At 45.5% G+C, this 24,993-nt stretch overlaps 1 protein-coding gene across 1 annotated transcript in view; it reads right to left on the reverse strand.

Moving 5' to 3' along the window:
* The window catches only part of LOC138748709 (synaptosomal-associated protein 25), a 96,946-nt gene that overhangs the window by 23,096 nt on the left and 48,857 nt on the right, over nucleotides 1-24,993 (reverse strand). The window contains exons 3-4 of the mRNA XM_069909345.1: nucleotides 10,736-10,777; nucleotides 3,679-3,727 (exon numbers count right to left, since the gene is read on the reverse strand). Of these exons, the coding sequence (XP_069765446.1) occupies nucleotides 3,679-3,727; nucleotides 10,736-10,777 (91 nt within the window). The remainder of the gene's footprint in view (nucleotides 1-3,678; nucleotides 3,728-10,735; nucleotides 10,778-24,993) is intronic.

The following is a 24,993-nucleotide window of genomic DNA, read 5'->3' on the forward strand; positions in this document are numbered from 1 at the left end:
TAATATGACCAACGCTGTTGCCCAATATTCTTCAGGTCTTTTTTTTCTTATCTCTACCCAACCTTTACATAATGATTTCCACATTGAGGTTCACTCCCTGTCTTTATCCACCCCTCTTCCCAATTGGAGGACTGGCGCAGGGCACCAGAAAATGGGGAGAATAGCCCCCTTTGAGAAGGGGAAGCAGACGATCCACGGGACATTGACCACACGCGAGCGGCGGGGCTGTTGGCAGCTTGAGGCAAGGAACCCACACAGGCTGCGCAGGCCGCTGGCAACTGCCGCCAGTCTCAAGCCAGGCTGTGGACTGCTGGAGTCTAGCTCAAGACTCGCTTGAAGGGGTGCCAGGATGTGAGGGAGTGCTGAGGGCACTGAAGGCTTCCTGATCATGTCTGAATCTGGAGTTCAGGTTGCCAATGGTTTGGACTGAAGGCTGTAAGGCTACAGGGGAACTGGAGGTGAATCCACAGACACTCAGTGACTCTGGTGGAGGAGGGGAGCACTCTTTCCCTTCTCTTTCACTGACTGCAAGGGGCGCTGGGAAATTTTTGATGATGGTGAATCTTTACACCAGATTAAAGTCAATTTTGTGTAATATTACACCTACTTTATGACCACGACAATGAAGGAATCTTGAATTTACCAATTTCTCCTGAGACACAAGAATCCTGGATGTTCTGTTCCCAGCCAGGACCACTTGGAACCCAGCCCCAGTAAGAGCTATCAAACCAAACCCTTCACTTCCTACTGTCTGTGCTGTCCTTTTCTATACCTTGCCCTTTCCTATCATTCTCTCTGGGGCATTTTACCCTTGTCCACCTCTCTCTTGCTCCAAGCACAAACAAAAATCATTCTTTTGCCGACAGGATGCACAATTGCCACCTCTTCTTTCGAACTTTTCCCCCCCCCCCCACCCCCGTCTGTTCACTCTGGCTGTTCAATACACAACCCAGTTTAAATGATCCTAAAAGAAAACCAGCTCCCCCTCCCCACCAAAGCTGTTTCACTGACAACAATTGTTTATCACTGATTTATGGTGGCTTGTAATGACCCAGATATTATCACACGAGCTGGTTATTCCTGCACCTACGTGGCCCGTCTCACATTCCCACTGCTCCAAATCTAAAGCTATGACCTTGGCCCTGGATCTGAAAACATAGGCCCTTCAGCCCACAATGTTGTGCCGCCCATATATTCCTTCCTTTAAAAAAAAGTACTAAACCCCTCCCTATTTTTCTTCCATCCATAAATGCCCCTAACGTTTCAGCCTCCACCACCACCCCTGGCAAGGCGTCCCAGGCCCCCACCACACTCTGTGTAAAAAACTTACCCCTGACGTCTCCCCTAAACGTCCCTCCCCTCACTCTGTACACACGTCCTCTGCTGTTTGCTGATCCTGCCCTGGGAAACAGGAGCTGGCTGTCCACCCTGTCTATGCCTCTCAGGCCCAAAACGCTGGTCATATATCTGAGTTGACCCAGCATTTTTGTGTTCTTACTATAATTGCGGAGTCTGCAGACTTTCATGTTTCACTAAATGGGTCAACATTCTTTTCTTTATAGCCCTGAGGTAACTACGGTCTAGAAAATGATCTTAATCTAAGCAGTTTGCACTAATAATATGGAGCAAAGAGGGCCAAGCCATGGGTTGTTTAGAGAACGTGGAGATTTTTACATTCAGTTTAGACATACAGCCCGGTAACAGGCCCTTTCAGTTCACGAGCCCGTGCCGTCCAATTGACCTACACCCCCCCCATACAATTTAAAGGGTGGGAGGAAACTGGAGTACCCAGAGGAAAACTTAAGCAGACACAGGGAAAACGTGCAAATTCCTTACAGACAGCACCGGATTCGAACCCTAGGCCCAGGGTTGTGCTTAACCATGCTGCCCTGCGGATGGACGATATTAAAGCACAGGATGTGCGGAGTCTCCTATAAGAGGAGATGGGTTGTGCTGCAGAAGCCATGATCTCCCCTGATTGTTAGGTAGGATCAGGCAGGGATGAGGCAGATCAACAATCAATCAATTAGCAGTAACTAAGTCCCAATAGCACCATTTCAGGTGGACCTCTGACAGCACCAGCTCGGGGCAAGCGGGAATGATGCCAACAGGCTGAACGCTTCCTCTTTAATGGATTCCTTCTCTGGGCAATGAGCCAACCCGTCACAGCTCATGGAAAAACGTGCATCTCAAAAGGTGGGTGCCACGAAGAATAAAGCAAGGGCAGAGTTTTACACATAACTCAGCTTATGTGAGGGAGAGAAAGAGAGAGTGAACTGACCCGTACTCTAAGGGCTGAGTTGTCAGGACTGAGGGAAAGGTGAGGGAAAGCGGGAGTGAAAACGTGGAACGGATACAACGGAAGGAACTGCCGTCCTTCGACTGTGGGGCCTGTCACAGCAGCACTACACTACACTGAGCTTTAAAAGCTGCCGTTATGTTATCAGACACATTCGGCCCATCGAGTCTGCTCTGCCATTTCATCATGAGCTGATCCATTCTCCCACTCAGTCCCACCCCCTCCCCCACCATAACCTTTGATACCTGACTATTCAGATACCTATCAATCTCTGCCTTAACTACACCCAACGACCTGGCCTCCAAGGCAGCAAATTCCAGGTTCACCACCCTATGGCTAAAGAAATTCCTCCGCCTCTCTGTCTTAAATGGAAGCCCTTCAATCCTGAGGTTGTGGCCTCTTGTCCCCTACCATGGGAAACAACTTTCCCACATCTACTCTGTCCAGGCCTTTCAACATTTGAAATGAAGCTTCTATGAAGCCCCCCCCTCATTCTTCTGAACTCCAAGGAGTACAGTCCAAAAATTGACAAATGTTAATCCATTCGTTCCAGGAATTATTCTCGTGAATCTTCTCTGAACCCTCTCCAATGCTACACCGAGCATCTCAACTGCACCTAATAGTCTCTGCACCATCTCCCCCACCCCCACCCCACCCCACCCCTCACCCCGCTTGGCATTGCCTGTTACTTCCTCAGCATCACTGCCCCAGGCCGTGCCAAGTGAGAAGGATCAAAGCAAAGTGCCACATGGGGCCAGAGGGATTGAACTTAAGAGCAGGGAGGTCCTCCTGCAACTGCCCAGGAAACAGGTGAGGTTGCACCTGGACCACTCCTTATTTGAGAAAGAACATACTGGCTTTGAAAGGCGGTGTAGGGGAATTTCAAATGTGCTGGAGAAACTCAGAAGGTCACGCAGCGTTTACAAGAAGTAAAGGGCGGCCCACGTTTCGGGCCTGGGTAAAGGTCACAGCCAGGTTGATTCTGGAAATGAGGCTGTTAACTTGTGAGAGATTGAGTAGCCTGGGAGTACACTCCCTAGAGTTCAGAAGGAAGAGGAGGGATCTCAAAGAAACAAGTAAAATTCTGAAAGGAACCTTAGAAGCAGGGGAGGTTGTTTGCGCTGGCAGGTGAGACGAGAACTAAGTCAGCGCCGGCTTGGGACTGACGCCAACCTTTTTGTGTGCATGGCTCGGTACCACAAGGACGGTCTATTTAACCACTGAACTAAGTGGCAAAAGCTCGCTCTCCCCTTGGATTTTATCACATGGAATGATACCCTTTGGACACAGCAATGCTAAGAAGGGCACTTTTTAAAACTTGGTCTCAACATCGGTTTCCTCCATCCAGATAATGTTGCGCGCCTCCGAAACTCACTCACCTCCTTGCTCGTCCAGCATGACCAAGGTCCTGATGCCGGCATCTTTGCTCTGTTTGAGGGAAGAGCAAGAGTGTCATAATCCAAATCATAGTCATGAACAAGTCACAAAATTCGTTGTTTTGCGGCAGCGTCAGGCGCAAATATTTATATAAACTACCTTACAAAAATAAATTAAAATGGTGCACTAAAAGTCAAAGTGAGGCAGTGTCTTTGATTCATTGATCATTCAGGAATCTGATGGCAGAGGGGAAGACGCCGTCCTTGTGCCGCAGGGTGCTCGCTTTCAGGCTCCTGGACCTCCTTCATGATTGAATCAACATGGAGGCTCCAGGATAGATCCTTGGAGATGTTGGATGTTGGAATGGCAGAAAGGGAATATATTGAAGATGAAACCAAAACATTACTCCAATTCCTTTCAGGGTTCGGGTCAGTTGGTTCCTGAAAAACTTATATCCAACGTGTTCTGGGAGAATGCAGTGAAGCAGCAGGAGTTCAACAATCCGGCATCTATGGGGATTGGTAGATGCTGGATAAGTGAGTATGCTGGTTGCTTGAGATTACATGTTGCATGATTGGCGAACTGACCACTAGGGGGTGCCAATTTTAAATGTTTTTTTAATCTATCTTATTTTCCATGAGTTTTTTTTTAACCGGTTCTTGAGGCTGCCAGTTGCTTGAATTCCAGATAATGGGGATTTTACTGTATACATGAATTATTAGTGGAAGTTAAGTCCCTGTCCAACGATCTCATTGCATGACATGTCCCATCCAGATTCTGGATAGATTAAAACTGTTCTGAACATTAGGATATGACAAGGTGGTTCTCACTGGTAATATCTACTTGAGCACATTTGGAAGTGAAGCCCCAATTGTTGTCGTGTTATTTTCAGAGCTCATCTTTGCTCCAGCACTCCACCTCCTTCCCTCTCCACTCACATAGCTATTTCCCCCCGCCCTTTGCTGGTGTGCCTTCGTCCGTTATCCACCTATTACCTTCTGCCTGTGGACCTGTGCTCCTCCCCCTTGCCTGCCTACATTTTGCTCATACCTTGACGAAGGGCTCAACCCTAAAACCTTGGTTCTGCTTCTTTATCTTTGCTCCATGAAGTTCACGGTTTGACCTGCTGAGTTTCTCCAGTGTGTTTTGACTTCAGTCACATGTGTGATGAGTTTCGTGTTTTACTTGTGTTGCTAAGGTATTCTTGTGTTAATGGCTCCCAGTCTGGGTACAACCAGTGAGAAGGATGCGATGATCAGTTGGAACAACCTTTTCACATGTTAATGGATGGATTGCTTGGGGCCCTCAGTGGAACAATATAACAGCTTATAGCAGGGATGTCAAACTCAAATTCACAGAGGGCCAAAATTAAAAACTTGGACTAAGTCGTGGGCCAAACTAAATAATTATTGAAAATTTTCAACAACATCTGCATGTTTTCTCTTCTTTCAACATATGTAATGTTAAACTTTTTCTTATTAAAATAAATGTTTAATAATAGTTTTGGTTAAACTCTTTCCAGAAGAAGCATTAACAAATGAGAAATAAAATATAAAATAAAGTTTGCTGTAAAACCAGACTTCTTTTCATCTCTTCCATCTTCTGGAGCTTTTGCTTCTCGTTCAGATCCTTATACCTGTCCTGGTGTTGCGTTTCATAGTGTCGTCGTATGTTATATTCTTTAACTACAGACACGCTGGCTCCACACACAAGACAAACAGGTTTGTCTTTTAAAATGATGAACATATAGTTTGCCTCCCACCTGTCTTGAAAGGTCCTGTTTTCTGTCTTTCATTTGGCCATTTTTCGTAAGGGGTTTATTACATGTGAGTTAGGCGACAGGTCGCAGATCCTAATGAAAGTAAAGAGAGGAGGTGGGGGCTATTAGCGGGCTGACGCCAATGCATTTGCAAAGCATTCTGGGATTTGTAGTACTAGCTGTGCATGCGCTATACTGGCGTGGAGGCCAGCGGGCCAGTTCTAATACATATTTGATATGATCTTGCGGGCCAAATATAATTATATCATGAGCCAAATTTGGCCCGCGGGCTTGAGTTTGACATGTGTGGCTTATAGGATCAGTCTCAAAGGCAATTCACTAAAAAAATAGATGTTAAGTCATGAATTGTTCATTTGATTTAGGCAGTATGGTTGGTGTAGAGGTAAGTGCAACGCCGTTACAGTGCCAGCGAGCAGGACCAGGGTTTGAATCCCACGCTGTCTGTACGTTCTCTCCATGCCTGTGTGGGTTTTCCCCGGTGGGTCCGGTTTCCTCCCACCGTTCAAAATGTACCAGGTTAATAGTCAGGTTAATTGGGTGGAAATTTGGCCGCACAGGTTCGTGGGCCTGTCTGTCTAAATTTTTAAATATATTAAAATTTAAATTAAATTTGATGATCTTGTTCCATTGGGGTACTTTAAAATGCCTACAACTGGTAAAGTAAACCACAGCTGTATTTTGTTCCACAGGTTTCACTAGCCTACTGACCATGTGTCAACACTAACTTAGGATCAGGACATAGATGTCGGGTACATAGCATCACACAGCAGGGAAACAGGCCCTTTGGCCCAACTTGCCTACACTGACCCACGAGAGTCCCAGTTGCCTACATTTTGGCCCATATCCCTCCAAACCAATCGACGAATCTGTCCAATTTCTTCCTTAAACATTGGAGCAGTATCTGCCTCAACCCCCTCCTCCGGCAGCCTGTTCCACACTCCCACCACCCTTTGTGTGAAAAATAGTTATGCCTTAGGTTTCTGTTAAATCTCTCCCCCCACCCCACCCCCACCTTAAACCCATGTCCTCTGGTTACCGATTCCCCAGCTCTGGGCAAAAGACCCTTTGCATTCACCTGATCTATTTCCTCTCACGATTTTGTACACCTCCGTGAGATCACCCCGCAGCTCATTCCAGATACGGACTGCTCTCTGAGTGGACAGGGTTTAGAATCCTGCACTGTCTGTAAGGAGTTTGTACGTTCTTTCTGTGTCTGCGTGGGTTTTCCCTGGGGGCTCCGGTTTCCTCCCACTGTTCGAAACGTACTGGGGCTTGTAGGTTAATTGGGTGTAATTGAGCGCCATGGACTCGTAGTCCAAAAGGCCCCTTTACCGTACAGCATGTCTAAATTTAGAAAATTAAAATTTATATAACTGACATTTAAGATCTGAGCCCTTCCTCAATGTGTGAGTAAAAAACAGACAGGTGATTGAATTAAAAGGCTGGGGAGAAGGGAAGGATGGGCAGGGGGGGAGGAGCACAGGCCGACAGACAAAAGGTGTTAATTGGACATGAAAAGTGAGAATTGATTGGGGAGGAGGTGGCTCTGTGAATGCAGAGCTGGGGGAAGGGGACAGAGGGAAAAGGGAAGAGGGAAGAGGGACAGAGCTAGAAAAAAGGGGACATAGCGATTGATGGTGGGTGAGACCTAATGGAAACCGGAGAAGTTGACGTTAATGCCATCAGGTTGGAGGGTGCCCAGATATTCTATGGAACATTACAGCAGAGATATATTTCGGCCCTTCTAGTCTGTGCCAAACCTTTTTTTTTGCCCAGTCCCACTGACCTACACCCAGTCCATAGGCCTCCATACCCCTCTCATCCATGTACCTGTCCAAATTCCTCTTAAATGTAGAGCCCGCATTTACCACTTCAGCTGGCAGCCTGTTCCAAACCCCCACCATCTCTCTGTGTGAAGAAGATCCCCCTCATGTTCTCCCTAAACCTTTCCCCTTTTACTCGACCCATGACCTCTGGATTGTATCTCACCGACCCTCAGTGGGAAAAGCCGACCTACATTAACTCTGTCTGTCCCCCTCATAATTTAAAATCCCTCTATCAAATCTGCCTTCAGTGTTCTACTCTCCAGGGAATAAAATCCTAACCTGTTTAACCTTTCCCTTTATAAGGCGTTGTTGCTCCAATTTGCAGGCAGCCTCAGTCTGGCAGTACATGAGACATGGGCAGACATGTTGGCATGGGGCTGCGGCAGGCCCTTCCTTCCCTTCTCCCAACCTTTTAATTCAGGCGGCTCCCTGCTTTCGACTCGTGCCTTGAAAAAGAGGTCAGGCCCAGAATGCCAGTAAAAGATCTTTACCTCCTATGGACGCTACGAGACTGGCTGAGGTCCTCCAGCATTTCCATGTTTTCACAATCACAGCGTCTCCAGGCATTCAGGTTTTGCTAGACTTCCCAAATCCACAGATGCTGACTGATCTGTTTGAGCATTCACAGCACTTGCGAGAGTCTTGTCTTTGATATTCTCAAACTTTTAACCCTCCAATTTCAAAAAATAAAGCACTCAGGTTCAAGAATGGCCCATCCTATCCAAATCCACACCTGCTCTCACCGTGTTTCATTGGAATTAATCTTTGCCATAAACAGTTTAAAAGCTAATTCAACTGCAGCTATTGTGATATTTCTTGTGAATAACTTCACAGAAAACTATATAAAATTCCAGCTGAGAATGTCAAAGATGTTTGAGAAAATGCTTGGGATACTTTTAGTCAGAGCTGGTCAGACTACTTTAATCTAAGATGGAACCATAGAATATTACAGCACAGAAGCAGGCCCTTCGGCCCTTCTAGTCTGTGTCGAACCATTTTTCTGCTGAGTCCCACTGACCTGCACCCAGTCCATAGCCCTCCAAACCCTGCCCATCCAAATTCCTCTTAAATGTTAAATCTGAGCCCGCATTTCCCACTTCAGCTGGCAGTTCGTTCCACACCCCCACCACTCCCTGTTGAAGAAGTTCCCTCTCATATTCCCCTAAACTTTTTCCCTTTCACACTTAACCCATGTTCTGTGCCATAGGTGCTCTGTATGCGAATGAAAAGAAAAAAATTTGAAAACCACTGTTTTAATCGTCCCTCGTGGACTCGTTATGTGCACGGTTTCCGAACTCCAAAGGAAATGGGCCAATGACCATTTTTCTCAAGCCAAATATTCCAGTAACAATTGGGTCTAAAGCAGCGATTCTCAATCTTCCCTTCCCACTCACATCCCACCTTACTAATCATAGGGCTTACTTACGGTGGGATGTGAGTGGAAAGAAAAAGTTTGACAGCCACTGGTATAGATGAAGTGTAGGTGCAAGAGTTTGGAACCAGAAGTGGGAATGAGTTGAGAATGGGCGGAGGGCTGAGGAAAACGGGGGGACAAAACTGGAGATGTGACGTGGAGGTGGGGGAAGGAAGAATGGAAGTAGCCCGGGGAGAAGTCTTGTTACCTGGAATGGAAAACTGCGGGAAGCAGAGAGAGATGAGGTGAGAGGTGAGTAGCTGGGTGAGAGGGTCCAACTGAGCCTTATCAAACACCGTAGCTTCCTGTGCTCCAGCCTAGTTATCTTGTATTGATCACTCAATATGCAGAGAGCCCTCGAAGCCGGGGGCAGTGGGGTGGAGGGGAGGGGACGGCTAACGCCGCTGATTTCTCCTCAGCCATTGTTTTGAGACTGGATCTGCCACCTGAATTCCACTCCAATAAACACATCCGATGCCATCATGATGCGAAGTCATCATTGCACAGACATCTGGTGGGCGCATCCAGCTATAACTCTCCCACCCACAGAGGCCAATCACCCTGTCAGCATTACATCAAACTTTGATTAATGCCATAGGAGCTCCTGGTAAAACTTCCTATAGCCTTGTCACACGGGGAGATAAATACGAGAGACTTCCTACAGCCTTGTCACACGGGGAGATAAATACGAGAGATCATAGTTTTAAGCTGAAAGGAGAACAATTTAGGGGGAACATGAGGGGAATATTCCTCCCAGAGAGCAGTGGGAGTGTGGAATGAGCTGCCATCCAAGGTGGTGAATGTGGGCTCAATCTCGAGTTTTAATAGATTGGATAGATGGATGGGAAAGGTCTGGAGGGTTATGGAGTGGGAGCAGGTCAGTGGGACTAGCAAAATAACGGTGGGTACAGACTAGAAGGCCAAGTGTCCTGTTTTCTGTGCTGTGGGACGCCACGGTTCTATGGTGGAGCTGTTGTAATGGGAGCGCTCACTCTGGTGTGGACCCGTGGGAAGCAGAGACACAGCACTCACCCGCAGGGTCCGACCGCCCGGTTTTACTGCCGTCGGTGGTTTATTTTGAAATCCTGCAGCCGCGGGGTGTGGGCCAAGAGGGCGGGGCCTGTGTACAGACGCGACCACAAGGGGAAGTGAAGGACCGGCGCAGGGCAGCGGAAAACAAAGGAGACCACGCCCCTCCCCACCCCATTTGAGGAGAAGCAGAGGAGATGACCCATGGAACAGCGATGACGGTGGTGGACCAGGGGGGCTCTGAGGCTGAACAACGGACAGACAGTTGGAGACTGGCTGAAGGGGTACCAGGTATCCGAACCGGGATGTGAGAGGGCACTGAGGGCGCGTTGGAGGTTGCCAATGGTTCAGACTGAAGGCTGTGCGGCCGCAGAGGCAAATCCACAGATACTCGGTAACTCTGGGTGGGGGGAGGGGTGTTTATTTGCTTCTCATTTACTGGGACGTGTCTGGTGTTAGCAAATCTTTGTCTGCCTGATGCTAGACTAAAAGAAATTTCGAGAAATATCACATTTTCTATTTTATCACAATCTTGAATCCTGAATCTTGACTTGGGAGGGGAGAGAGTCAAAGGACTCACACAGGCTCCTGGGAACGAGGTATCAAAACCAGGGTTTCGAGAGCGGGCTGAGGGCAAGGAGGGCCTGGGCGTTGAAGGCTTTCTGATCGCATCAGAGGTTTGGTCCTGGAGCTTGGGCTGCCAATGGACCGAACAGGGGTCTGTGAGACTGCAGAGGGCTGTGGGAGTGCTGGAGGTGAATCCACGGACCCTCAGTGTTTCTGAAGGGTCTCCCTTTTGTTTCTCTTTCTCTTATAGTTCGGGGTGTTGGGCAATACTCACGGCAACTCTTATAGCAGAGGAACATTGAAGTGTATCAAGTACATTACGTTTGTAAGTATTATTGTGTGACAGTAAAAGGAACTTTGAGCCTTGGTTTGCAATTACCAAGATGCATGGTTATCTACGATAGATCAATGAATAAAATAAATGAAGGCCGCTGATACTGTACCTCCTCGACCAGTTGCAGCATACGGCGGGTGCTCTCCAAGGACTGTGGGCAAAGAGAGAAAGACACAAGTTTAGTTCACTGAAGACAAACACTGATGTTCCAACAATTTAATAGACACACGTTCAATCTATCAAAGAGCTACAGATAACAAATCAGCGCATGCCACGTAACTGTGGTGGGATTGAAAAGATAATTCCAGAACAATGGATATTTGTCCACAATATTATGAAAGTATTTGAAGGTTCGCCAGCGGTTATATTTTTCATAGGTGTTTGAGGAGATTCATTACGTCACCAAAGACTCTGGCAAATTTCTACAGGTGTACCGTGGAGCGCAGTCTTCCTGGTTGCATCACTGTCTGGTATGAAGGTGCCAATGCACAGGATAGGTAAAGGCTACAGATTTATTTTTTATTTAGATGTACAGGACGGTAAAAAGCCCTTTTGGCCCATGAGCCTGTGCTGTCCAATTACGTCCAAGTGACCTACAACCTCCGGTACGTTCTGGGGGGGGAGGGGGGAGGAAACTAGAGCGCCCGGAGGAAACCCATGAGGACACGGTCCTTACACACAGCGCCGGATTCGAACCCTGGTCCCGATCGTTGGCGCTGTAACGGAGTTGCACTCGCCACTATTCTAACCGTGCTGCCCATAGTGGTAGAGGGTTGCAAACCTGGCCACTTTCATTATGGGCATTAATGTTTCCTCCATTAAGAACTTCTACAAGACGTGGTACCTATCGGTGCTCTGTGATTAGTAAGGGATTGCTTAAGGTGGGATGTGGGTGGGAAGAAAAGGTTTGAAAACCACTGTTTTAATCGTCCCTCATGGACTCGTTATGTGTACGGTTTCAGGACTCCAAAGGAAATGGGCCAATAACCATTTTTCTCAAGCAAAATATTTCAGTCACAATTGGGTCTAGAGCAGTGATTCTCAACCTTCCCTTCCCATCCACATCCCACCTTAAGCAATCCCTTACTTATCACAGAGCCCCAGTGATTACTTAAAGTGGGATGTGAGAGGAAAGAAAAGGGTTGAGAACACTGTTTTAAGCCATTCGACAGAGCCTCGGGGTAGGCCACTCCGCTGTTTTTTTTTCGTTTTTTTTTAACTGCTGTTTTTTTTTCAATGTTATTATATTTTAGTTGGGGATTTTAAAAATATATAACGTTATATTTGTTTCTTTATCTCTGCTTTCTTTGTTAGGAGAATTATTTCTAAAACATCATATTTTTAATTATTAGAATTTATATCTGAACCACGTATTACGTAGACTTGGACATCCCATTTTAATCGTGTTATTTCTATTCTCCTTGTTAATAAAAAGATTGAAAAAGAAAGAAAACATAATCTCTTTTGAAGGTCACAGAGATGTCACACATACAGGTGAATCCCCCTTTCCACATAAATTGCCGTCTCTCTTTTCAAATTACAATCACCATCCAACCTTTGAGTCACTTACATGTAGCAGAGGTTATAATTGAGTTCACGATGTTGTTGTGTTACAGATTCTCTGGAATAGGTCTTTTATGCTGTAATAACATGTAGGAGCTGGGAATGGTAATGAAAAATTGCAATTCTCTTTCTGTGAAACAGAATAAATATAGTATTGACCAGAGGCCTCCTGCTGGCCTTCACTCTACTGTAGGATTTAATCACTCCTGTACCCCGGTGGGATCTAATTTGAAACTCCTGTTCGTTCTTTTCTAATAATAGTGTTGGATTTTCACTCTTCTTCACTCTCAGAGCATTGAACCCACACATTGTCTGGTTGTCAGCAGTAATTATCCCCCAGCAGCTTCACACATCCTGCCCGGCCTTCCATCTGAAATTTCTCCTCCACCCTGAAGGTTAAAATCTCCTCATTCCTGCGTTCCCTGGCCTTTAAGTTGCAGTGCGTCTGGGGGCATCAGAAACCCTGGCACATTTCTACAGAGGTGTGGTGGAGAGGACGCTGATCAACCGCCACATGGTCTGGTATGGGGGAAGCCAATACCCCTGAGGGGGAAGGCCTGAAAAAGGTCATGGACGCAGCCCAGGCAAAACCTTCCCCTCCATCGAGAACATCTGCCGTCGGAGAGCAGCAGCGATCATCAAGGATCCACACCACCCTGCACACGCTCTGTTCTCGCTGCTGCCATCAGGAAAGAGGTGCAGGGGCCACAAGACTCACACCCCCAGGTTCAGGAACAGCTGGTCCCCCTCCACCATCAGACTCCTCAACGACATACTCAATCAGGGACTCACTTTAGGACTCTCACTTTTGTACCTTAATGTTTTTATTCAAGATTCAATTTATTATCACAGTAACAAAACACTGTCGTATTACATGAAACATTTGTACCACCTATGGATGCCACGAGACCGGCCGAGGTCCTCCAGCATTTCTGTTTTTACCACAATCACAACGTCTACAGACTTGCGTGTTTCATCCCTAAAGCATAACGTGCACTGGATAACACTCCAATGAAATGATAGTGGGACACGATAAGTGTGCAAATGCATGCAAGCACAAGTAAAAACACAGTGAACATCCAATGAAGAAATGGCCTCAGCCTTGCATGGGTATTTTAACACAGCAGAACACAAATGGCTGATGTGATTCAGGAGTGAAAGAGTGAACATATCAAGGACATGACTTTGAATGAAAATAATACTGTTGTTAAAAAAAAAGGAGCAGAGTGATGCAGGAGATAGAGCTGCTCCCTCACAGGTCCAAGGACCTGAATTCAATCCTGACTTCCAATGCTGTCCCTGTGGAGTTCGCATGACCAAGTTTCCAGAAGGCGTGCTGACTGGCTGGTTAAATTGGTTGTCGTAAATTTGATGGGTTTGTGGAAGTGAATAGGTTTCAGGGAAGTAAGTAGAGGGCTCTAGATGGGCTGAATGGTCTCCTTCCATGCTGTTAGATTTTGAAAAAAAAATGAGGTCAATGTTGGGAAATGGGTAACTATTCACACCTAGAGAATGGAAAGAAGTGCTTAAATAACCCAATTCCAAAACAGTTTTGGAAAATTTCCCATTTGATTGAGGATATTTCATTATAAAATAATTCATCTTGTTCAGGTACACTTTTACATTGAGTCATTTTGATTTTATTTCTTGTCAACAGATGTGATTTACAGGTTTAATTGAGTTATTAAGGCAGTGAACATGAGAGCTAAAAAATGTCTCATTTTCACTGTTCACCTATTGTATCCAAAAATTCAATTAGGCTAGGAGTTATGAAGATGTCAGTAAATAGTTTGATATAATATTGGGCATAAATCAGGGGCGTTGTAACAGAGATAATATAGTAATTATGGTGGGACATTAATCAAAATAGAGACTTGACAGGTCAAATTAGCTGTACAGGTAGAGTAAAAACGCCTTTACCAGAAATGAAGCAACCGGAAAAAAACAAAACCACAGAAAATAAATAGGTAAAAAATTCGGAAGTTTAAAATTGATGCCCTGCTATGCAAGAAGCAATCTCAGTCAACAGGAAAATTCACTTTATCCGGCATCTATCAATCCCCCCATAGGTGCTGGATACTGCAGGTTTCACCTTTCGCAAGGTATCAGGTTCTCAGTGCTCTGCTGTCCCTGTGTATTTTAAATTTTAACATTTAACATTTTTAAGATTTAGACAGCCCTTCCAGCCCACGGGTCCATGCCACCCTGTTACAGCCAATTGGCCTACAAACCCCGACCCACCCCCCCCCCCCACCCCCACATTTCGATCGGTGGGAGGAAACGGGAGCCCCTGAGGAAAACCCACGCGGGCAGAGGGAGAACGCACAAACAGCGCAGGATTCTAATTCCCCGGTCCCGATCGCTGGCGCTGTAAAGGCGTTGCGCTAACCGCTATGCCAACCGTGCCGTCCTTTATCGTATCTCTGGATTTGGATCCATTGTCCAGCGGATACTTAAATGACATCCATCAGCTCACTGCTGGGTAATGCATTTGTTGCCGAGCAGAGGTATTAATTTGTAATGTTCCGAGTAGACACAGGGTAGATGATTTCCTGCCTGTGTCAATTTAAAAGAATTCTTGAAGGTACACCAAGCAGCAAACAAAAAAAATGACAAAGCAGAGGACAAAAATAACACAATAAACTTCCTTCTTAATGGCTCTAATCGTCAGTCTTAGCTGGTATGAGTTGTGACCCCAGGATAAAAGGACACTCTATCCAATCACTAATAGCCTGGACTCAGGAGGGCCTCAAAAAATAGTGCTGCCTGAAATCAATGTTCTATTTCCTTCTCAAAACCTAATGTTCCACTTCCTTAAGTCGTTTGTCAAATCATATTGGCCGTGATTCAGAGAAACTCACATGACAACAGAGCCTGTTCTTGTCCTTACACTGAGAGCAGAGGTTCAGAATCGGAATTTATGGTCATGAATGTGACAGAATTCATTGCTTTGAGGCAACATTGCAGTGCAAACATTTATAAAAATCGCCTTAAAAAATAAATCAAAACAGTGGAAGAGAAAGTGAGCCCGTGTCTGTGGTTCATCGTTCATTCAGGAAGCTGATGGCAGAGGGGAAGAAGCTGACCTTGTGCTGCTGAGGGTCTGTCTTCAGCCTCCTGCACCCTTTCTCCCCCGACGGTAGCAGAGTGAAGAGGGCAGGGCCTGGCTGGTGGGGGGGGGGGGGGATCCTTGAGGTTAGAGGCTGCTTTCTTAAGTCACTGCCTCATGTAGATGTCCTCGATGGAGCGGAGACTGATGCCCGTGATGTCGCAGGCCCAGTTAACAACCCTCTGGAGTTCTTAGTCTGCCAAGCTACAGACACCTATTCCTATTAACATCACTTCCCCTTCCGACCCAGCACAGATCCAAGGGGAGACGAGGTTGTACGTGCTCACGGAGACCATGTGGTCCCACCCCCCCCCCCCCAGGGTGTTCCGGTTTCCTCCCCCATCCCAAGAACATCTGGATTGGCAGGTAAATGGGCCACTGTAGATTGCCCCCAGTGTGTAGGCTATCTTCGGGATGGGAGTGTGGGGGAAAATAAGTGGCATTAACATGAACGAGTGGTTGATGGTCAGCATAGTCTTGAGGGGGCCAAAGGGCCTGTTTCCCCGCTGGATTTCTCTCTGCGCTTATGATCTTGTAATTATGTAACTGAGCTTTATGGATTGTGGTTTATCCTTAGGTTTCTTATTGAGTCATTGGATGAGAGATAAACAACAAGGTTCCAGTCTGATTACTAGCAGAGTGAGAGAGAGAGAGAGAGAGAGAGGGAGGCAGAGTGTGTGTGTGTGTGTGTGTGTGTGTGTGTGTGTGTGTGTGTGTGTGTGTGTGTGTGTGTGTGTGTGTATGTGTGTGTGTGAGTGAGAGAGAGAGACAGAGAAGAAGCAAAGGGTTGAGGTGAAAGATGAACCAGATAGAGAGGAGAGGGGTGATCAGGAGGGACAAAGGCTGTCCATGATGGCATCTGATAAAGAAGGAAAGCAACTGTACAGGGATAATGAAAGCTGTTGAGGAAAAGCTGTGAGGGAGGGAGAGATGGCATAGGATAGGCCTAAAGAGGGGAGGGGGGTGAGGGTCTACTAAGAAGGTGATGATGGTGGTATAGTGGGAGAGCTGTTGGTGAACAGGTAACCTTTGACATCTGGAATGAAACCCTTGCCACCTTCATTCCCATATTACACCAGTAATACTGTACGTTCTGTCAAATCGAGACGGCCTCACATTGAAGGAATAACACCCCATATTCCATCTCAGCAGTATCCTGCCAAACAGCGTCAATATCGCCGTGCCCAATTTCCATTTACCCCTCTCCCCTGTTTCCCTAACCCCACCCGTCTCCCTTCCTCCAGCTCCATACTTGGGGCATGGTGTTCAGTTCTGGTCACCTCATTAAAAAAAGGATGTGGACAGTGGCATCACTAGGCTTGGTGTCACCCAGTGATAAATAAAAACGTTTAAGAACTACGTCAAATTTACAACATTATTAGTAACTGAATGGAATCTTTTTTGATTTTTTCTCCTTCTTTTCCTTTAATTACTACCCCATTCTCAAAAATGTTATTGATATCAGTTTGCAAATACTAATGACCACAATATTGTCTGTGAAACACCAGAAACTTTGACTAAAGCAGCGACTATAAAAACACCAGCAGCAACGAAAACAACAGCGCTTGCTGATGGCGGGTGGAGACGGAACCACGTGATCCGAAGGGTCATTGTCATTGGTTAATAATGACAGGTCTGACCAGAGCACATTAGAAGGTTCAAAAAGTCAATGAGCATCGAGTTTTAGCCGTGTAGGTATATTAATGCACGTAAACTGGGATATTTTAATTAAAAAATAATAAATTTCTGCTGAAACACTGTACAAAAATGTTATAGACAGTCATTTTGGTGTCACCCCCTCTGATGGTGCATCCGCACCCCCTGCAACTCCCTAGTGACACCAGTGACTGCATCCTCCTTCTTAGCCCTCTGCCTTCTCTCCCCTCAGCTCCTCTACTCTCCCACCTAACTCCATACCTGTTAGCCTCTGCTCTGTCCCACCCCCCACCCCCCCCCCACCTTTTGAGGCATCTGCCTGACCTTCGACAAACCTGACAAAGGGCTCAGGCCTGAATTATTGACTGAACTCCTCAACATCAGAGCGACTGGACGCACACGGGGAGGTGGCTTTGCTGAGTACCTCGCCCTTCTCCGCCGCAATACTGTGGATCTCCCAGTGGCTGCCCATTTCAATCCTCCCTCCCATTCCTTTGGCGACAGGTCTGACCATGGTCTCGTGCACTGCCAGACTAAGACCACCCATCTTCTGACTGGGCCCCCTCCAACCAGGTGGCGTTATCATTGACTTTTTTGGCTTCTGTTAAACCCAAACCTCCACTCCCCTGCTTTCCCTGTCTTCTCCCCATTCCGTCTCCTTTCGCACAGACATGATCAATTCTCACCTTCTCCCTCATCACATCCAATTAATGCCTTTTGTTGGTCTGGATTCCTCCCCCATGGTTTGAATTCGGAGACTTTCCGCTTCTGCCTTTTCCGATTTTCCCTTGAAGAAGGGCTCAGGGCCAAAATGACAGCTATAGATCTTTGTCTCCTATGGGTGCTGGAAAGACCAGCTGAGTTCCTCCAGCATTTTGGTGTTCTTACTGAAATACTGGCTGCCTTTATTTCCTCTGGACGCTGCGTGACCTGCTGAGTTTCTCCAGCACTTTTATGCACTTCCCTCAACCCCAGCATCTGCGGACTTTCTTGTTTAACTACATTAACGCCTTTGTGCTTAACAATAATTGAATTTATTTAATTGCGCCAATGCTATCTTCATGAGTCAGTTTAAAAATAAATTAATTTGCAAATTGATTGATATAAAATCTATGTTAAGAGACCTCTCAGTGTCCCTTAAAAGCTGTAACTGTAATAATTATAATAAAAAAGCTGTCACGGCAACACTGCTGTTGGTGCAGTCCCGTGAGAGCGGGGAATGGAGACATTGTGCTGTTCCGCAGGGTCCTTCAGCCCGGTTGTGATGACTGGGAGATGACCCCACAGGAAGGTGACCATGTGAACCAACAAGGGGCTCAGTGGCTGAAGGAACCGCACAGGCGGTGCACCGTTGGTGACTTGCGATTAAAGGACTCATACCAGGCTGCGGGCTGCTGGAGATTGCCAGGTTTCTGAACGGGGATGCGAGAGGGCAAGAAGGGCTTCTAAAGGGCCTCAGGTGCTGAAATCTCCCTGATTGTATCGGGAAAAAATCACGCACACAAATGCATGAGAAACTCAGCAGGTCAAACAGTGCCTTTATGTAGCAAAGGTAAAGATACAGAACCGACGTTTCGGGCCTGATAGGTGGCGGAGCAGGAAGTGTGGTAGAAACTGTAAAGTTGCAGAAGGATACAGACAGATTAGAAGACTGGGCAAGATTATGGCAGATGAGATTTAACATAGAGAAATGTACAGCAGTGGAAATAAACAGGCAGAATACTATTTGGATGGAGTGAAAATTCAGCCCTCGGATGTGCAAAGGGACTTGGGTGTCCTCCTTCAAGGAAACCTAAAAGTTAATGACCAGGTGAAATTGGTAGCGAAGAAAGCGAAAGCTATGTTGACGTTCATCTCAAAGAGGAATAGTGTACAAGAGTAAAGAGGGGTTGATGAGGCTCTATGGGGCACTGGTGAGACCCCATTTGGAGTATTGTGCGCAGTTTTGGGCCCCCTATCTTAGAAAGGATGTGATGTTGTTGGAGAAGGTGCAGAGGAGATTTACTGGGATTATTCCTGGAATGCAAGGGCTGATGTACGAGGAGCGTTTGGCAGCTCTTGGGTTGTATTCATTGGAGTAAAGGAGAATGAGAGGAGATCTCATAAAGGCTTTTCATATTTTGAAAGGTTTAGATAGAGTGGATGTGAGTAAGATGTTTTCCTTGGTGGATGAATTGAGGACAAGGGGTCATAGTCTGAAAATTAGAGGCTATCCATATAAAACAGAGATTAGGAAGAATTTCTTTAGCCAGAGGGTCGTGGATCTGAGAAACTCACTGTCACATACAGCAGTGGAATCCAGATCACTGGGAGTACTTAAACAAGAAATAGGCAAGTATCTCATTAGTGAGGGCATCAAGGGATGTGGGGAAAAGGCCAGAAATTGGAACTAGTGTAGAGAAGCTTAGTGGAGATTTACAGAACAGACTCGATGGGCCTAGTGGCCTGTTTCTGTCCCTTTGTCTTGTGATCTTGTGATATCAGAGGTTCGGATCTGGAGCGCAGGGTGCCAATGGAACATGCGACTGCAGAGGCTGTGGGAGCACTGAGGCGAATCCACGAATGCTCATTATCTCCAAAGGGGGCCGCTTTGGCTTCTCTTTCTCTTCTCGTTAGAGGCACCAGGCAAAGCTAATGGAGATTCTTTGTTTGCCTTATGGCAGGAAGGAAAAAATTTTGTGTACACAGTTAAACTCCCGTTACCCGGAATTCAAGCATCCGGCAAAACAAATAGGTTAAAAATACAGATGTTTCCTTATAAAAAGAAAGGGAATTTGTACTTCACAGATATTAATTTTATCTTCTGTAATATAAGGGAATTTTATTTTAACTTGCTTTATTTTAAAAGAAAGTATATTTTTGCCTCAGTTTTTTTTCACTCTCCCCCATTCTGGGGGATGATCTATTTGTGCGTCTTCTTTTTCTCAATATTATCTTTGATACATTATGAAGAATATGTCAATTGTTAATTCAATCCAATCCTAGATTTAATGTTTTGGATAAGATTAAGTCAAGAAACAAATTAGGGTTGTGCTTTTCATTTAAAATCTTTGTACGTTATGTATAGGATTTGGTTCAGGCCATTCACTAGATTATTATGTTTATAGGTTTTTTAAAATTAAACTTAAATACAAACATTTTAAAAAGAAAATATGGATGTTTAAAATTGGCAAGCCTCCGACAGATCGTCAATCATGTACCACGCAATCTCAAGCAACTGGAAAATACACCCATCCGGCATCTAGCAATCCCCATAAGTACCTCTGATACCATTACATTCATTGCATTACTACAATAAAAAGAATCTTGATCTTGATAGTAATATATTACCCTGGAAGAGTAGGCATTAGAAGATTCGTACCTTGATGAAGGGCTCAAGCCCGAAATGTTGGTTATGTATCTTTGTCCATAAAGAACATTGTTTGACCTGCTGGGTTCGTCCAGTGTTGCATCTCAACCACGGTGATTACTACCTTTTGTGTTTTGCTACCTTTTCGGTTCTCACTTGCGAGTAAGCTTGCAAACTGAATGGAAAGGGGAGTTGTGGTTGCCGTCAAGGGGCAACCCAAGGAGGGGGGTTCATTTGGGGTTAAAGGGTTATTGCTTGTGGGGATTGTTGGGGTATTTGATGTCTTAAGTGCGTTGTCATATATTGAGATTAAAAAGGAAAACTTAAAAAACAGTAATGGAAAAAAGGGGATGGAGGTGGTGAAGAGGCGGGAAAGAGGTGAAAATAAAGATATAAGATGGACACGTTGGACTATAGGACTATAAACATTAATGAAATATATAACCAAGTTTAAGTGTATCCCATTGGGAAAAAAAATCACATATAATTTAAAAGACAAAGTTACAATGTTTGAAAAAACCTGGGGACCATATGGAACATCCTTGTACTGCATGGATTAAGTTAATGAACGTAGAGATATTGTCCATTGTTTGTCTTTTCTTAATAAATCCAGTTTCGTCAAGTTTACTATTTTTGGTACACAGAGTTTGCTCATAGTTTTGCTATTATCTGATTCCACCTGCATTGAATTTGCCCGTCGTTATTGAATGAAGATCTATCGGGACCAATGCCTGAAGAGGGCGCACAAAATCAATGAACCGGTGCGGACTCGAAAGGCCCACATGGCCTGTTTCCGCTCCGTAAATGGTTATATGAGAGAATCGTGGTGAGTCTCGTTTGACGATGGATTGGAGCACATAATTCAGGCTGACACTTGCGCCACAATGTCAGGTGTGTTCAAAAAGGATTCCTGACAGTAATGTGGACTGGCCAACAAGAGGAGAGGCCATACTGGATCTAGTTCTGAGTAATTTTTTAACCTGGTCAGGTGACAGTCCTATCGTTGGGGGAGCATTTTGGTAAAAGTGACCAGGAGGAGCTAGTGGAGTTGTTCAAGTGAACCGATACGGACTTGAAAGACCAACATGGCCTGTTTCCGTGCTGTAAACGGTTATATGGTTAATACTGTCAGTGTGCGGCGATGGTTTTCAAATGAGACGCTAAACAAAGGTCTCTCCGAGAGGGGTGCTAAAGATCCCACAACACCAAATGGAAAGGGGGCCATTAGTCCCGCTCAGTAGGCTAAGTGTTATGTTGATGTCTGTGGGAGGTCACAGCACTCCAAGAAGCTGTCTAATTTTCTACATTAGACATCTGACATCTTTTTTAGTTTCTGCCTTGTGCAATCACACAAGGCAGAAACAGGCCCTTCAGCCATGCTGCTCACCCATTTGCACCAGACCGAAGTTATTCTCATTTTTATTTTCCCTACATTCTCATCAATTCCCATCCCCCCCCCCCCCCCAACCAACCAACCAAACTCCAGGTTCTACCCCTGACCTAACACATAGTTAAGCCTGCCAACCTGCAGGTCTTTCAAGAGGAAGGAAACTCGGAGCAGCCGGAGGAAGCTCACGGAGAGAGCGTGCAAACTCCTCTCAGAAAGCACCTGAGGTCGAGATTGAACCTGGGACCTTGGCGCTACAAGGCAGCAACTCCACTTGCTGCAGGCGCAACATAAATATAGATTTTTTATTTTAAAAAACAACAGGTCTCCTCAAAATTGGTGCCTTTTGTGTTACTTCTGGCCACGATTCTGAAACAGGAGACTGTTATACTGTCAGACAGCCTTGCTGTAATGATTGCATTGATTGGGCGGCACGGTTGGCGTAGCGGTTGGCACAACGCCTCTACAGCGCCAGCAGTCGGGACCACAAATTGACTCTCGCGCTGTCTGTAGAGTTTGTATGTTCCCCCCTGTGTCTGCGTGGGCTTTCCCCGGGGGCTCTGGTTTCCTCCCAACATTCAAAACGTACCAAGGGTATAGGTTAATGGGATGTAAATTGGGCGGCACGGGCCGAAATGGCCTGCTACCATGCTTTGTGTCTAAAAATCTAAAAGAAATTGAAAAATATACTCAACAATCAATTCTCCAAATGGCATTTGTCCAGTAAAAACTCATAAAAATTCATGGCTTCCAATTATTTGAGAAGTGACTCTCTCCGAAGATGACCAATTGCCTGTTATACACACTGAAGCTGTGTTGATTGGTCTTTTACAGAATGCAGTGGTTCTACACAGCCCTTGAAAACATCTCATTGATATTCATTTCACACTGCTTTTGAATTACGGTGACTGGTATTAATGGGCTATTATTAATCTTTCATATGAAGCTAGTTAATATTCAGTAACTACATCAGAGACTTGATTTCATGACTGGCTTCCTTTCAACGATTGGCCGAATTATATGGTCTCCCTAAATACTAAAGGAGGTATCAATGTCAGATGTTATGATGTGAGATATTTTTTGCCTTCAAAATGGAACCGATAGCCTACATTCTAAACTATTTTTTAATATATTCCCTACATTCGCAACTGTGGGGCGTTTGAGGCGATTCGGTACGTCACCGAAGACTCTACAGGTGGACCATGGAGAGCATTCTGGCCGGTTACATCACTGTCTGGTAAGGAGGTGCTAACGGTCAGGACAAGAGAAAACTCCAGAGGGTTGTTAACTCAGCCTGCGACGTCATGGGCACCAGCTTCAATCCATCGAGGACACCTACATGAGGCGGTGTCTTAAAAAAAGCTGCCTCTATCCTCAAGGATCCCCACCATCCACCCAGGTCATGTCCTCCTCACTCTGTTACCATCGGATAAAAAGGTACAGGAGCCTAAAGACGAGCACCCAGTGGCACAAGGACAGCTCCTTCCCCGCTGTCATCAGATTCCTGAATCATCAATGAACCAAAGACGCGGCCTTATATTGACATTCGTGCACTATTTTTAAAGTTATGTTGGAAGATGGTTATAATATGAATGTTTGCTCCGTGACGCTGCCACAAAACGTCCAATTTCATGACTTGTTCATGACAAGAAATTCTGATTCTGAACTCCCCAGATTCTACCACTCACCTACTCGATGAAGTGTCTTGACCCAAAACACTGACTATGTGTTTCCCTCTGTGGACGCTGCCTGACCTTTTGAGTCCTTCCTGCTTCTCATTGTTAGCTCAAAATTACACCATCTGCAACTTCTTGTGACTCTATATTTATTGCAAGTGCTCCCTCAATGAGCTGGGAACTGTGTGATGGGTCAAATGGCCTCTTAACTTTAAAAACACCATTTAATTTCCTCGATTAATTTAATTTGAATTTACAATTTAGGCATACAGTACGGTAACAGGCCATGAGCCCAATTACAGCCGATTGACGTTCACCCTGGTACATTTTTGAACAGAGCCTCCCCCCCACCCCCGGAGAAAACCCACACAGACACGGAGTAAACATACAAAAAACTCCTTAGAGATAGCGCAGGATTCGAACCCCCGGTCCCGGTCGCTGGTACTAACCGCTGCACTAACTGTGCCGCCCGAATAACAATTGCCAAATTGATTGGCAGGAAATCCGTTCCAAGTGCCTCCTCTTTAATCTTTTCTCCCCCACTTACAACTTTATTTCCCCTTGGCACTAATGGGACTTTTTAGTGTTCTCTCCTGCTGGAGATGTTAGCCAGTCTTTACAACAGCGGAAAAATCTCTCTACTCGTGCTATGACACAGTGGGCAGCGCTCTCATCTCCGAGTTAGGCACACGAGTGCAAAATGCAGAGACATGAGTGCTGGTTGAGTGAACTGCAATTACACTGAAGCCCTAATTTCAAGTAGATGTAAAATAAACAATCCCAACATTTATTTATCAGCCAACGCCTACAATTATTTATTAAAAATTATAATACAGTAAAATCTGATATTATCCCGGATCTCAATTTATTGCCCTGTTTCATGTAATAGGACAATAAATTCAATCTTGGATGAAATCCAAATTCTTTAGCAGGGATTAGTCTTCCTACAAAGTCCCAGGTGACTGTGTCCTCCACATTAGAGGAACAAAAAAAATTCTCGATTAAAAATTGATATTTTTCAGTGTGGAATAAAAGCTATTCAACATTTTATTATAAAATAGGCTTTGTTTTAGATAACTTTGCCCAGCTAAAGTAAGTGGTCTGAGGAGGCTAGGCTATGATATTCGGTAGGGGTAGTATTCTTTCTTTCCACTTACTATTTTCCCACTTACGACAGGTTTATCGGAACATGACCCCATCGTACAGTTGAGGAGCATATAACAGGGGGAGGGGTCCAGAGTCGAGTATAGGACACGATGTGAGACGTTGGGAGAGGCAGTAGAGGGACCCCACCGTACAGTTGAGGAGCATATAACAGGGGGAGAGGTCCAGAGGCGAGTATAGGACACGATGTGAGATGTTGGGAGAGGCAGGTAGAGGGAGAAATCACGAGAAAAGGGCAGGGGGAAGAAGAGTTGGGGGGGGAGAGAGAGAGAGAAAGTACAGAAAACCAGTCGAATCAGATGGGGAAGTAAAACACAAAAGTTTGCACAAACCGTGGTTGAACTAAAAACGCATTACATAAACAACATTTCGGGCTTGAGCCCCTTGTCAAGGTAGGTAGGAGTAGGGGTTACCTAAACTTAGAGAAGTCAAGGTTCATGCTGTTATTTTTAAGGACGTCTGG

Source organism: Narcine bancroftii, chromosome 13 (assembly GCF_036971445.1).
Source record: "Narcine bancroftii isolate sNarBan1 chromosome 13, sNarBan1.hap1, whole genome shotgun sequence".
Lineage (NCBI taxonomy): Eukaryota > Metazoa > Chordata > Chondrichthyes > Torpediniformes > Narcinidae > Narcine > Narcine bancroftii.